The sequence below is a fragment of the Gossypium hirsutum genome, chromosome A01, assembly GCF_007990345.1.
Source record: "Gossypium hirsutum isolate 1008001.06 chromosome A01, Gossypium_hirsutum_v2.1, whole genome shotgun sequence".
In the NCBI taxonomy this organism is placed as follows: Eukaryota; Viridiplantae; Streptophyta; class Magnoliopsida; order Malvales; family Malvaceae; genus Gossypium; species Gossypium hirsutum.
This window is the reverse complement of record NC_053424.1, coordinates 114,980,055-114,995,338: the sequence shown is the minus strand read 5'-3', so window position 1 is coordinate 114,995,338 and position 15,284 is coordinate 114,980,055. Positions and strand designations below refer to the sequence as shown.

The 15,284-nt window shown below is 29.5% G+C and overlaps 1 protein-coding gene across 1 annotated transcript; it reads right to left on the bottom strand.

The window, feature by feature from the left end:
• Positions 1-916: 916 nt before the first annotated feature.
• On the bottom strand, positions 917-13,890 carry LOC107921720 (uncharacterized). The gene is made up of 14 exons (XM_041095552.1): positions 13,846-13,890; positions 13,611-13,662; positions 3,707-3,726; positions 3,478-3,534; positions 3,310-3,388; positions 3,047-3,194; positions 2,769-2,892; positions 2,441-2,609; positions 2,162-2,190; positions 1,885-2,033; positions 1,693-1,795; positions 1,492-1,587; positions 1,348-1,400; positions 917-1,251 (listed from the first exon to the last, which is right to left on the bottom strand). The coding sequence occupies exons 1-14, from the start codon at positions 13,888-13,890 to the stop codon at positions 1,005-1,007; spliced, it is 1,371 nt and encodes a 456-aa protein (XP_040951486.1). The 3' UTR covers positions 917-1,004.
• Between the last annotated feature and the right edge of the window lie 1,394 nt (positions 13,891-15,284).

Genomic DNA, 15,284 nt, shown 5'->3' with positions numbered 1-15,284 from the left:
AAATTATTATTGTTATTGTTATTTAAATTTTAATAAGATTATTAATATCAATAATAAATAATTTAATCATATTTAAACATAATTATTATTAAATATATTATAATTAAAATATATAATTTAATAAAATTCTTAATAATTAATATTCTTATATGAATTTACTCAAATCATAATATATGATACTGTAAAATATAAAGTAACATAATTATTATTAAATATATTATAATTAAAATATATAATTTAATAAAATTCTTAATAATTAATATTCTTATATGAATTTACTCAAATCATAATATATGATACTATAAAAGAAAATTTGAAATAATTAATATTAAATATATTTTAATTAAAATATATGATTTAATAAAATTTAAAATAATTATAACTAATAAATTATATTTCCAACTGAAACAAGCCAAACAACATAAGCAGTATTAGAACGGGGATTATTAAATCGACTTTTGTAGTATAAAGTTCCAAAAAAATTTTCTTTATCTGTAGATAAAGAGAATCATGTTCATAAAACATATAAAATTTGACGTTGATGAACTGCAGTCTCTTCCATTGTTAATGCAGGTTGAAAGGCTTGATTTCAATAGTGTTACGGCCTTTGTATTTAACTTCAAATAGAAGTTTGTACAATTGCTCCAATTAATATTTTTTTCTTTGCTTCTATTGGCTGGGTTAGAAATTCAAAACAATATTTTTGAAAGACTTGTATAATTTCATCTGCTCAATAATTGGAAAAACTCAATTTGATTTCTTCCTTTAATTGTCTCTTTTTTAAGTACTAATTATCAGCAACAGGCAGGGCGATTTAATGTGGTCAAAACAACCACATCAAGCACTCTCATCTCTTTGTTTGCAGCAAAGATGAACTCAACAGCTTCAAACCATGGCAAAATAAGTACAACATATATAACCAAAACAGGATATGCTTTCTTCAATAACATCTCAACTTAAATAACGGAACATTCATATTATGTTCGGAACACAAAATAGGTAACTTATAAAGTACTGAATAAAAAACAGAAGTGTCCACTGCCATGGTTTATGCAAAGTCCTACCAATTCCTCAACGATTGGCCTTGGCAACTCTCTCGATTTCGTCCTTCTTCTTGATGGCATAGCTGCACAAACAACACGAGAAATGTTCCTACGAGCTTGTGTAATAGTATTTTGTCTTAAGAGATGCTTCACAAAATACTTTGCAGATGATATACTAGCTGTTAACAGAGCAGGTGACCACCAAGTCCTGCAACCAAATAAATGTCCATGCTTAATAAACCGGTTTTATTTATGGATTCTACCAGTATTGCAATCTAGATTCTTCTTCAAGCTTATAATGAACCTTCTTTTATTCGATCCTGAGGCAGCTGAGTTCTCTTTATTGGCAACAAGAATCTGCAAAGTTATCAATGAAGATTATGATAAATCATAACAAACCTAATTTCTATTGTATGTATAGGAACAGATCTCGATAACATTTTCTTACCCGGAAAAGATTAAGAAGGCCTTCAGTTTCATCAAGAAAAGAAAAATCTCCATGGATATATGCATCTGCAAGGCCTATATCAGCTTCTTTCATGATCTGGAGGGAAAGCACATATAATGCTCATAAGCAAAGGTGACAATAGAGTTTAATATTAACAAGTAATCCAACTGAATTAAGAATTAAGTAATGTGTGGTGTGTACCCTCCAGTAAAACTGAGGATTATGCACTTTCAGAACTGTTTTAAGAGGACACTTTTCCATGTTTCCTTTGAAAGTGAAAATTCTGCCTCCTTCCTCTAAGAAACTGATGATAGCCACATGGTCAATTGTGTCAAATTCAAGTAGAAAAACATGCAGTGAACTAACATTGAGTGATTATATTTAAGAACTCACGTTACGCAGCCCATAGATATATATTGTTGAAAGAATTTAGTAACAAAGAGGCGTGCCGTTGTTTCCATGAAAGAGGGTGACATATTCTTTGGACTGTGCAGAACAGAAGAATGCTTTCCCAAGATACCATGTGCAGCATCCATACCAGCCTGAGAAAAAAAGAGCACCTTAGAAACATGCTTTGTGGATTCTTGTACTTTCATTGCAGCCTAAACTAAAGGAATTTATCTTGCTTGTTAAGAGTTGAAAATAAGCAGAAATTACTAGGTAGAGGTACCTTTAGTTCATCCTGATTGAAGTCATAGCCTGAAATAATTGTAAAACAGATACTCAGACGAGAGGCAGTTGACATCGTGTTTTATTATCTTATAATGACAGCTAATGAAGGTTTTAGAACACAAGAAATATAAAAGCACAGCACCATAACAGTAGCAATAATACTTCACAAATCTATAGCTAGTGGAAGAGAACTAAAAGAGCTAGTTTCATCCCTTGATAATTTACTTCTCCCCAAAATTTTGGTCCAAAATGTTAACTAATTTCATGAGGATCTCACCACAGAACCAGATTCCTCTCTTCCCCTGAATCTGACCAAGCTCAAGTGAAGCTTTTGATGCAGCAACAGAGGGAATTGCATGGCCAGTCGACCACTTAAGCAAGGTATTCTTCGGGGTATGGTCTGGATTGACAGTCACAAAAAATGGCTCACTTGTTTTCCCAATATACTGTAAAAAGAATAAGAACCACTCAGCATTACTCAAGTTATAACTGGATAAACAACCAAGTATTTTAGTAATTCTGATGAAATAAATGGTATCTGACAAGAATCTTCTATGCTTCCCTAGATGTTAGACAATATTAGCAAACTTAATTTTTTGACATACCTGTAATGCATTGAGCCAGTATGTTAAGAATGCATTATTTTTGCTACTATTGAGAAAATTCAATGCACTCCAAGCTGATTTGTTTTGTGGCATTAAAGTACTATCCCGGTGAAGGAAAATATCACTGCCAACAGAAACAATTGATTAGATTTCATGAATTTTAGTAGCTCACTTTAAATAAACTAAAGAACGTGCAAAATAGATTAGATTATACTTGCATATTAATTTTGAGACGTTCGAAGGCAAACAGATCAACGAGGGAGTACAAATTTTAGTACCTGGTAGCATATTGGAAAGCACCCAGTACTCTTGTTTCTTCAAATGTTGCTTGATTTCCTAATAATTTTAGGGCAGTGGGAGCATCAACAGCCATTATGCATCCATTGTAAGTTTCTTGAAAACCATCTCCACAGACCATGGTGGTACCTGTCAATCCATTTATACACAACTATCCTCAGGGGTCTGTAAAATCTGATATGAAAAAGTCATATTTTTCCTGGTAAATATTTAAAGATGGATGATTTTCGAGGCAAGCACTCACCATTATCAGCAGGCAAAACAGATTGTACTTCACAACCAAGTTTAAATTGACAACCTTTAGTCTCCAGTATTTCACTAACCTGATTTCATTGAATTGGATTATACTTTTAATTAGCTTACATCAATAGAACCGTATGTGGAGAGTTTAGGAAACTAGAAAAATGCTCACCCTTTTAACAAAATGTGAGTGCCCTTTGATAGTCAACCACTGTGGCTGCCCAAATTGCTGAAGATGGAAAAGGAAAACAAAAAGATCAACAAACGAAACCGACACATTGAGTTTTATATAGGAAGAGTCTAATGCAAATTAAGCCTACAATATACAAGATAGAATGATAATGCAGGAGAATTGATAATTTATCCCCAAAAAAACCCTAATTTCAACAGACAAAACCCACCATAGTTGAAGAACACAAATCTGTTTTTTGTCAACAAAACAATCATGAGGAAGAAAATTAAAAATCCAAATTAAGTAAAAAAAGAGAAGAAGCACTTGCCGCTTCTGTTGATGTTGGTGAAAGATGCCAAGATGAAAGTCGGCGAAAGATCTGAGCGGGTGGAGGTTTGGTTCGGTGGCAACTTCTGTTGATGTTGGGAGGGAGAGGGAGAGGGAGAGGGAGAGGGAGAGGGTGGGGAGAACGATTTCTGCTGGGAAGGGTAAAACAGACACCGATTAGCTAATCATTTCTTTTGGAAGGGATTGGAAATCAGCGTTGAAGCAGAGAAAATGAGGATTGCGTACGTAACGTAATAGGCCCGTATTAGGGCAATACACCCAACCAAACGTGGGATTAAGTGGGCCCACCGATTAGGGGTGTATTGGCTATGCCAATACACCCAACCAAACATACTCTTAGTGTTTAATATTATACGGAATCAGTGTATAAGTCGAATAATAACAGAGACCATCATTACGATCGATTTATTTATTTACAACTATTATAAATAAATATTAATAATTTTCGGATTTAAAATTTTAAATTTAAAGGTTTAAGGTTTCAACATTTATTTATAATTAATTTTTATTTAATTATATTTAAATAAAATTATTAATATTTATTTATAAGTTTGTTACTATTTTTTGTTTTATCTAATGATGAGATATTATATTATTATTCATCGATGATGCATGAAATTTATACATAGAGAGTACATCAAATATTTTCCCTTATTATATATATGTATATATATATAGATTATGTTATCTTTTGTTTAAAAATATCTTACAAAATATAAAAAAAATAGATAATATAAAATTAATTAGATTATGGGATCCACTTTGAAGTGAGGGAAAATTAAAAAAATTTGAGAGAACAAAATTAAATTTTATATTTTTACGATAGCAAAAATTAATTTTACGGTCTTTTTATCAAAATAACTCTTTAAGTTTAATTAAGTACCAAAATGATTCACTTTTTTATTAAACACCAAAATGAAAAATGACCTGAAATCTACAGTAAAAGTTGGTGGAGCCAAATTATTTGGCGCCACCAACTTGCCACGTCAGCAGGGAGCATAAAAAATTAATTTTTTGGTGGAGCCATGTAGAATGACACCACCTGTATAAATACTAGGGAAATGCTGAAATTTTTAAAAACATGAGAGGATTTCAAAAAAATTAACCATTTTTCTGGTAGAGCCAAATTAAATGGCGCCACCACATTTGCCACTTTTTTTTTTACTTTTTAACTTTTTTTACTTTTCTTTTGTCTTTTTCTCATTATTTATTTTATTTTATTTATTATTATTAATTTTAAAAATTTTGAAATATATATTTGAAATATTTTATTAATATATATTTTGAAATTACTTTTTTAAATTTTAAATATTATTTTTTTAATATTTAAATATTTTAAACTTTCAAATTTATTATTAGTTTTATAATAATGTAAATATTATTTAATTTGTTTTATAATATTTTAAATTATGATTTTTAAATTATTTTTAAAGATATTCAAACTATTTTTTAAATTCTATTTAAAAGTTAAAAATAATATTTTATTTTAAAAAGTGAAAATTGAATTAATAAAAAATTAAAAAATAATTTTTATTTTCTAGAAATACTGTAAATTTTAGTTTTTTATTATCTTTTGTCTTTTTCTTTAAATTTTTTTCTTTTTTTAAGTTTTATATTTTTTCTTGTTTTATTTTGTTTATTTATTTATTTATTTTTTGTTATTAATTTTAAAAAATTTAAAATGTATATTTGAAATGTTTTATAATATATATTTTAAATTTTAAATATTATTTTAAATTATTTTTAAAATTTTGAATTTTATTTTTTAAACATTAAATATATATTTTTAATAATATAAAATATTTAAATATTTTAAAGATATGACCTTTCAAATTTATTATTAGTTTGTTAATATTTTTAATATTATTTAATTTGTTTTATAATATTTTAAATTATGATTTTTAAATTATTTTTAAAGATATTCGTCTTTTTAATAAAAATAACCCAAAAAATTTAATTAATTATCAAAATGTCCCATTTTTTTTAATTTGGCTCCACCAACTACTGTAGATTTTAGGTCACTTTTGTGTTTTATTTTGAAAATGAAAAATATTTTTTAATTTTTTTATTAATTCAAATTTCACTTTTTAAAAAAAATATTATTTTAAAATTTTAAATAGAATTTAAAAAATGGTTTTAATATCATTAAAAATAATGTAAAAATCATAATTTAAAATATTATAAAACAAATTAAATAATATTTAAATTATTATAAAATTAATAATAAATTTGAAAGTTTAAAATATTTAAATATTAAAAAATAATATTTAAAATTTTAAAAAATAATTTCAAAATATATATTAATAAAATATTTCAAATATATATTTCAAACTTTTTAAAGTTAATAATAAATAAATAAGTAAAATAAATAAATAAAATAAATAAAGAGAAAAAGACAAAAGAAAAGTAAAAAATTTAAAAAGTAAAAAAAAAAAGATTAACATGGCAGAATTGGTGGCGCCATTTAATTTGGCTCCACCCAAAAAATGGTTAATTTTTTTGAAGTCCTCCCATGTTTTCAAAACTTTCATTATTTCCCTGGTATTTATACAGGTGGCGCCATTCTACATGGCTCCACCAAAAAATTAATTTTTTATGCTCCCTGCTGACGTGGCAAGTTGGTGGTGCCAAATAATTTGGCTCCACCAACTTTTACTGTAGATTTCAGGTCATTTTGGTGTTTAATTAAAAAAGTGGGTCATTTTGGTACTTAATTAAAATTAAAGGATTATTTTGATAAAAAGGCCCATTTTTATAGTTTATATCCTTATAAATTTTGAATGACTAAATCAAATTTTTATCATTTTGTGTAACATCTCGAAATAGGGCCTAAATAGAATAGTGGTTGCGAAACCACAAATCTGAGATAGAAAAGTTTATTTCGATTAATTTTTATGATTTACCGAGTGATTAGATACATGTGTTAGAGTATTGATGAGAAATTTTATAGATTGCATGTTTAATTTGCTTATTAGGGCTTATTTGTAGAAGTTGCTGTAACAACCCGATTTAGGGCCTAAACGGAACAATGGTTTTAGAACCACAAATTCGAAGTCAAAAAATTTATTCCGATTAAGTTTTAAGGTTTATTTATTGATTAAAATATTGTGTAAAAATATCGTTGAGTAATTTTACTGATAAAGTGCTTAATTGGACTTTTAGGACTAAATTGCAAAATTTACAAAATATGTGTTCTAATTCATAAGTACTTGATTGAAATGGGAGTTTAAAGAGGAGGTCCTTAAATGGAAATTAGATCATTATAGTTCGTTTGGACAAAAATGGGCATGAATAGGACAAAATTTTAAAGAAATGCCTTAAGGGTATTTTAGTCATTTGGTAATTAAAAGAAATAAAAAGGGAAAATAAAGCCAAAATTGACTCATCTTTTTCATGGAGGCCGAAATTAGCATGGGGGAAGCTATGGCTAGGGTTTTCAAGCTTTCCAAGCTCAATAGTAAGTCCGTTCTATCCCCGTTTTTCAAGTTCTTTACGTTTTTAGAATCTCGGTAACTTGATTAAGCTTATTCTAGTAATAATTTAAGCTAGGGTTCATATTTGGAAAAATACCCATAGGTGAAATGTGTTTATTTTGATGTTTTATGGTAGAATATGAAGGCTGAAATTATGTTAAACAACTTTTGCTAAGCGGTTTTAAGCAAAAATGAGTAAAACGGCTTAATCGGTAAAAGTTGTTATTGTTTATAACTATGTGTTAGAGTGAGAATTTGATGTTTCTATAGAAGGGGAAAATGATCAGCATGTCATAAAACATAAGAACAAGGGATGAAGTTTAATTCTCGAGCCTAGGGGCAAAAGTGTAAATATGCAAAAGTTTAGGGGCAAAATTGTAAATTTTCCAAAGTTTGAGTTAAGGACTGTTTTGAATAGTAAATTAATTAAATAATTAAAATATGATGTTTTAGATCCCGGAAAATGAGATTTGAACCTAGAATGGGAGAAAAATCGAAAATCGAGAAAGTTGGTAAAATGGCCATTTTAGTATCGAGGTAAGTTCATATGTATAATAAGCATTAATTTATGCATGTTTCAATGTAAAATTGATATATTTATTATGATTGCCGAGGTGTTGAAAGTAAGTATAATTATGATGATTTAAATGTTCAATATTAATTCGACATGGAAATGAGAAAATATGTAAGTTTGTATGTAAATAATACATTATCTTTATTATGTTTTTATATTTCAGCATATTTTATGTATTGTAGCTGATTTTTGAATCATAATTAACTATTGGAAGTATGGAATCAAGTATTAAAAAGAGAGAGAAATTCCGATTGAACCTTCGGAAAGATTGGATGATACAGATGGTATGTAGCTAGGTCACATGTATGGTGCTGAGTGCACATCATGTGTACAAGAGAGCTACGAGACATTATGATGTAGCTAGGTCACATGGGTGATACTATGTGTACACCATGTAGACAAAAAAGCTACGGGATATATGTAGTTAGGTCGCATGCGTGGTTCCAGGTGAAGGACACCATGTAGACAAGAGAGTTACGAGATAAACTGGCTAGGTCACATGGGTGGTACTAAGTGTTCACCATGTGTACAAGAGAGCCAAAATTATGTGTACAATCGAGCTAGGTCACATGAGTGGTGCTAAGTGAAGATCACTATGTGTACAAGAGAGCTTCGATTTTAAAGGTGGGCTGTGCGATACCATTGCGTATCTGTTATTATTCCGAAGCGTTCAACTGGGAAATTGATTAAATGAAATTGTGTATGACTTTGTGATGATAAGTGTAAGTATAAATGTGTGTAACTTATGAGCAATATGCTCGATATGTGATTGGAAATTTGGAAAGATTGTTATGGGTAAGTGATGAATACAATTGAAGTGTGAAAGATCAAAATTGACAATAAAACTGTTCTGGATAGTTGCAGTGACGTGAATCTAAAAATTTACCAAAAATAGTATAAATTTAATCAGAGACTGAATGAGATATCAAATTAGAGCTTAATAAGTCTATTTTCATATAACAGAAACAGAGCAAGCAAAGGAATTCTATATTATGAGATATTTAAGTTTTTGAGAGACTGGTTCAGAATGACTACGTGATCTCCTGTTCTAACTTAGAAAAAACATTAAAAATTGTACAAAAATAATTAGGGGATATAATTTATATGCTTTAAATCCTTAATGAGTATAGTTTCAAATTAAATAAACAAGAACATCCTTTGAATTCTGTACAAGGAGAAAATTTATTTGTAGTGAAGAGTGGTCAGAATAGTTGAGCAGTGAAGCAGGGGTAACTTCAATGAATAAACTGTACTAATTGGCTAGACCAAAAATTCTGAAATTTTTATGGTAAGAATATATGTGAATATAGTTTCAAGGAAAATTGACATTTTGTAATTTGGAGTTCTGGAGCTCCATAAATAAATAATTTAGCTGCTGGTACTCTGCTAGACAGCTTATTTTGAACCTGTTTATGATTGTAATAGTGAAAGTATGTGTGTTTGTGATGGTAATATTCCGGGAACATATTGTGACTTTGTTTAAAGTATGATAATGTATTGTTTATTAATATTTACGTACTTACTTACTAAGCTATAATGCTTATTCCCTTCCTTTCCTTTTTCCTATAGTGTCGCAGATGTTAGCTCGAGTTGGAGGTCGCCGGAAGTTAAATCACACTATCAAACTATTGATCGATATATAAAGGTTTTTGTAACACCCCCTACCCGTATTCATTGCCGGAATAGGGTACGAGGCATTACCGGAGTTTACTGAACATTTTCAGATAATTTTGAGTCATTTATTATTCATATTTTGAAATAATCATAACGCCTCTCTATTGGGCTCTCGAAGCCCAAAACATACATTAGAAACCAACTGGAATAAAATCGAGATCATAAAAATTTTCGCAAAATCTTAAATTATATTTTCATCTAGGTACTTATCATTTCAACGCTCCTTATAATTAAACATGTTACCATTCAATCAATAGCTTGGCACTTGTCTAAGCGTCAAACAACAACATTATTAGTATACTTGCACATATTTCATATAAATTCAACATTGATATACCTATTTTCTCAACATATCACACTTGAATTTAATAATAGTCTCAACTTACATAATTTCCTTGTATCAACATATCAAAGATAATTATATATGTACATGTCACAAAATATATTATTCTCTTACTGTTTCTTCATAAGCATATATCATTCATTTCGTTATGTCAATATTTCATGCACCATCATTTCCTTATATCTTGTATATATTTATTTCGGTAATAGTTCGTATTAAACTTAACATAAATTAAATTCCATGTACCCATACTTATTTCATTTATCTATCTTCTTAATTATTTCATACAACTATTTTGTACATATATTTCCATATGACCAATTCCTGTAAACATTTCACACAACCATTTCATATAACCATTCCATCTTATACATATTACCTGAATATTGATTGTTCAATAGATATCTTGGCGTTTCTCTTCCTCGGTCTTATTTATCTTCGACATAATGTCATAGTATCTTTCAACTATGGTTTTACTCGTTTTCTGTCATGTTGCCATGGTATCTTTCAACCATGGTCTTATTCATTTTCCCGTCATGTTCCCATGGTATCTTTCAACCATGGTCTTACTCATTTCATGTCAGGTTGCCATGGTATCTTTCAACCATGGTCTTATTCATTTCATATCACGTTGCCATGGTATCTTTCAACCATGGCCTTACACATTTCATATCACGTTGCCATGGTATCTTTCAACCATGGTCTGTCTTACACATTCCATATCAGGTTGCCATGGTATCTTTCAACCATGGTCTTACACATTCCATATCACGTTGCCATGGTATCTTTCAACCATGGTCTTACACATTTCATATCAGGTTGCCATGGTATCTTTCAACCATGGTCTTACACATTCCATATCAGAAAGCACACTCCCGCGAACCTCATCCTTACAGTGGGATTACCAGTCCAGGCTAAATCCCCTGTAATATAAACTCATAGAGTATTGTCGGGATTACCAGCCCAGGCTAAATCCCCTGCAACGACAATTACTCTAATGAGCTTGGATCTGAATTACCAGTCCAGACTAAATTCAGACCCTAATTCGGATTACCTGTCGGGCTAAATCCATTTTCCACATATTCTTTGGGAGGGCTATATCAGGATAGGATCACCCGTCCGGGCTAGATCCTTTTTACCGTCAATTCCTTTTCAGAGATCCATCGAATTTTCCTTCCATTCAACTGTGATTTTTTTCCCTTTTTTTTTCAAATATATCAATGTTTCATAAATTTCCATATAATGAACATTCAAATCATATACATATAAAAAAAACATGCATTTCAAGCATTTAAGAATATAATTCAAGTTACACGAACTTACTTGGCGATATTGCAGAAATATCAAGATTAATGGGCATTCTGGTAATTTACCATTTTCCCAATTTTCACCCGATCTTAAATTGAAAATTTCATTCAATTTATTAATTTAGATAATAATAAAAATTCATTCCCTTCAATTTGGTCATTTTTGACATTTTTACAAAATTACCCCCTGAAGTTTAACTTTTATTCAATTCAGTCCTTAAACCTAAAACATGCAAATTAGCCATGCTAGCTGGATATTCATATATATTTTCCTCCTCCTCCTCTCCATTCCACATCCTTAATGTATATAACACACTTGTAAGTAACATTATCTATAATCTTTATTATTTACTTTTATGAATATTCAAGCTGTCTATCTGTATCATAGTCACTAAATTATTTATATCTTGAGCTATATAACTCCAAATTAAGATCCAATAATTTTCCCTGAAACTAGACTCATATATCTTCTTACCATAAAATTTTCAGAATTTTTTGTTTAGCCAATAAGTACAGTTTATTCTTTAAAGTTACCCCTGTTCTGTTGTCTAATAGTTCCGACTCTTCTTCACTAAAAATTAATTATATCCTCGTACAAGATTCAAATGATATTTTCATTTGTTTCTATGGAAAATAGGCTCATTAATGATTCTAAACATATAAATTTAAGCCCGTAATTATTTTTCTCCAATTTTTTATGATTTTCCAAAGTCAAAACAGGGGAACCCGAAATCATTCTAACCTTGTCTGATAAAATTTATTATATCTCATGATTCACAATTCCATTGCTTACATAGTTTTTTTTATAAGAAATTAGACTCAATAAGATTTAATTTCATATTTTATTCATCTTCTAATTCAATTTATACAATTTTTTGTGATTTTTCAAAGTTACACTACTGCTGTTGTCCAAAACAGTTTTAATGAAAAATGTTGATTTCCATTTTGCGCCAAATTTCACAGTTTATACAATTCAGTCATTGCTCAATTAACCCCTCAATTGAGCTAATTTTTCTCAATTAATACTTTAGTCTATCATTTTAAACTTCTTCATAACCCCTAAAAATCAGAACTTTAGCATTAGACATTAATTCCAAACTCTTTCTTAATTAGGTCCTAAAATGAATTTTCCATCAATTTTACTTGATAAAATCATCATATACCAAAAGTAAAGCTTCAATTCTATGATTATTCATCATATTATTTCAGCACTCATCCATAAAAACTTTAAAAATTAGCCATGGAACCAAAAACTAATGAAATAGTAAGTTGGACCCAATTGTAAAATTCCAAAAACATAGAAATTTCAAGGAGAAAGCAAGAATTAAACTTACATGAAGCTAGAGCATGAAAACCAGATTGAACCCCCTTCCATGGCTGTTTTTCAGCTGATGAATATGACGAGAAATGAAGAGAATTCTAGATATTCCAATTTAGTCCCATTTTTATTTAGCAAATTTTGGCAATTTTCCAATTTTGCCCTTATTTCACCCATTTCCTGATTTTTCTCAGCTATTGCCGCCCAAAATATCTCCTTTGGGCTTATTTTCACTTTAGGTCCTTCCTCATTTGACAATTGAGCTATTTAATCCTTTTAGCAACTTTTACACATTTTTCAATTTAATCCCTTTTATTTAATTGACCACCCAAACGTCAAAATTTTCTAACGAAATTTTAATACTACCTTATTGACATTCCGTAAATATTTATAAAAATATTTATGGCTCGGTTTATAACATTGAGACCTCGATACCTCTTTTTCTCAATTTCTTGACCAAATAAATCTTTATAAAACATAATTTACTATTCCAAAAATCTTTTAAAAACTACATTTGGCTCGTAAATATTAAATAATATAATCTACGAGTTCATTTGTTGGATTTGATGGTCTCGAACCACTAATTTCGACATCGTTGAAATTTAGGCTATTACAGGTTTAAAGTATTTTTAAGTCTTTGGCATGTATGGAGACTCGTTTAATTGTTATTAAGTTGCTAGGAATTGGCCTAAAATACTGACCTATGTTAATTGAAGGTCTCTATTGTATAAAGTCATTTAATGTAGATAGTCTTGATTATGTTATTAATTAAATGATGCAATTTATGAATGTGCATGTTTGCCTATGTGTGTGGTTGAATTAAAGCATGATATAAGCCTTGTAACCTCTTTTTAAGGGACAACTTGAATGTGTTTGAAAAAGTTTTAAATTAGAGTGAAATTATGAATCGATTTTTATACGATGATTAGTGATTAAGTCCAGTAATGCCTTGTACCCTGTTCTGGCGTCGAACACGGGTAAGGGGTGTTACATTTTGGGGTTAAATTTTAATTTTTTATATACTAATTTAAAGTTTTATAAATTATAAAGGGGTTAAAGAGGAAATTTTTTCATTTTAATAGGTTCGGCCCCTTACCAGCCCCCATCCCCCAACACGACCCTTGGTTCCAAGACCAGATCCCCTTCACCTGTCAAAACAAGGCAAAGGTACACCAAAATGAACATGATTCATCATTCTATAGCATATATTGCTTTGTACATACTTACAAGCACCTCAAAATCATATTTACCACAATCTTATCCTATCAAATCTTTGTTTCCATCATCTTTTTGTAAATGCATCATTGCTATTGTTGTCAATTCCTTATCACCTCTCTCACATCTCCTTTTACTCGAAGCTCCAACATTGTGCCCATTTCTCATGTTTCTTGTTTTTGTTTTGTTTTTTTTAATAGAAGTAAGAATAGATCTTCTATTGTATTAATTGACCTCACAATGATACTATTTATCATGTTTTGGCTTTACTTTGATGTTCTTATGAAGCACATCATCAATTTTATGATTTATTATTGGTAAAAGTATCATGGAAGCCTTTGTACTAGAAATTGATTGAATTTTGCTCTCTCTGTTAAAAAATTGAGCAAATTAGTATCTATACATTAGATCAAAGAGCAAATTGATCATTCTATTAAAAATTCTATTCATTTATACTGTTAAAAACTTGTCACTATACATTAGCATGAGGTACAAATGATAGGTCACGTATCATTATCGGGCTATTTCGTTGGCTAAGTCACTTTTGAACAATACAAATAGGTGAAGTTTTTATACATAAAGGACTGATTTGCTCTTTCATTTAACATACAGAGACTAATTTACTCTTTTAAAATAAAAAATAAAAAATACAATTTAACTTCTAGTATAAATGCTATATGTTAATTTTTAGTTTCATTATTTCAATATCCATGCATGCACTTAGGACCACCTCCTTCCTAATGTCAGTGTCCTTGGCAAAAGTGAAATAATTGTGTCTCCTTTACGTACAAATCCATAATCATACTTGTTTGACATCTTTGAGCATCGATCATTATGCAATAAAGAAAAAGGTTCGATTTTTCTATAGAAAGCATAGAAATTGCAAAGTCACCAAACTCAGTAACTAGGATTGGATATTTCTCTCCCCCACATTCAAGAATAACAAGTTCTTCAATCCTTCCGGCCAAGTTGGGGAGAATTAACATTGTAGCCTTACTATAATCATTCAAATTTGATAAAATGCAATTCAATGCGGCCAACTTACCCCAATGATCAGCCATACTTCTAGTAGTACCATTCACATATTTTTCTAACTTATGCATCCCTTTCAATAAGTTGGAATTTTTGTTTTTTTGTTTATCTCGTGAAACAAGTAAGTTTATTGGTTTTAAAAATCTCGATTTTTTTAAATTAAGTTAAGGAAGTTTATTGGTTTTAAAAATCTCGATTTTTTTAAATTAAGTTAAGGTCTGATTAACTCGAGAATTAATTCAGGGACTTTATAAGTAGTATAAATTAAGTTCTTGAGAAAATTGATATTTTTTAAGAGAGTATTAAACTATAGTTCATTTTCTTACGTAACAAATATGTTCTTTCACAATAGCAACAACATTGAACCACCAATTAAGAGGAATCGTGAGAGGGGAACCAAAAAAGTAAAGTTAGAAGAGGAGGATCCTCACAATGATGAATCTATGATTATTGATTCTCAAGTAAATGTCAGTATGTCATATGTTATTGAATATGTCATCAAAATATAAAGAAAAGAAGCTGT

What these genes read in the sequence shown, in the direction of transcription:
- LOC107921720 (XM_041095552.1), bottom strand. Translation starts at nt 13,890, where the DNA reads ATGGGCACAATGTTGGAGCTTCGAGTAAAAGGAGATGTGAGAGAG. An exon ending in TGTTTTGCCTGCTGATAATG is followed by an intron (nt 3,195 to 3,309) that starts GTGAGTGCTTGC and finishes ATGGATTGACAG; the next exon opens with GTACCACCATGGTCTGTGGA. An exon ending in TCAATCAGGATGAACTAAAG is followed by an intron (nt 2,034 to 2,161) that starts GTACCTCTACCT and finishes TTTTTTTCTCAG; the next exon opens with GCTGGTATGGATGCTGCACA.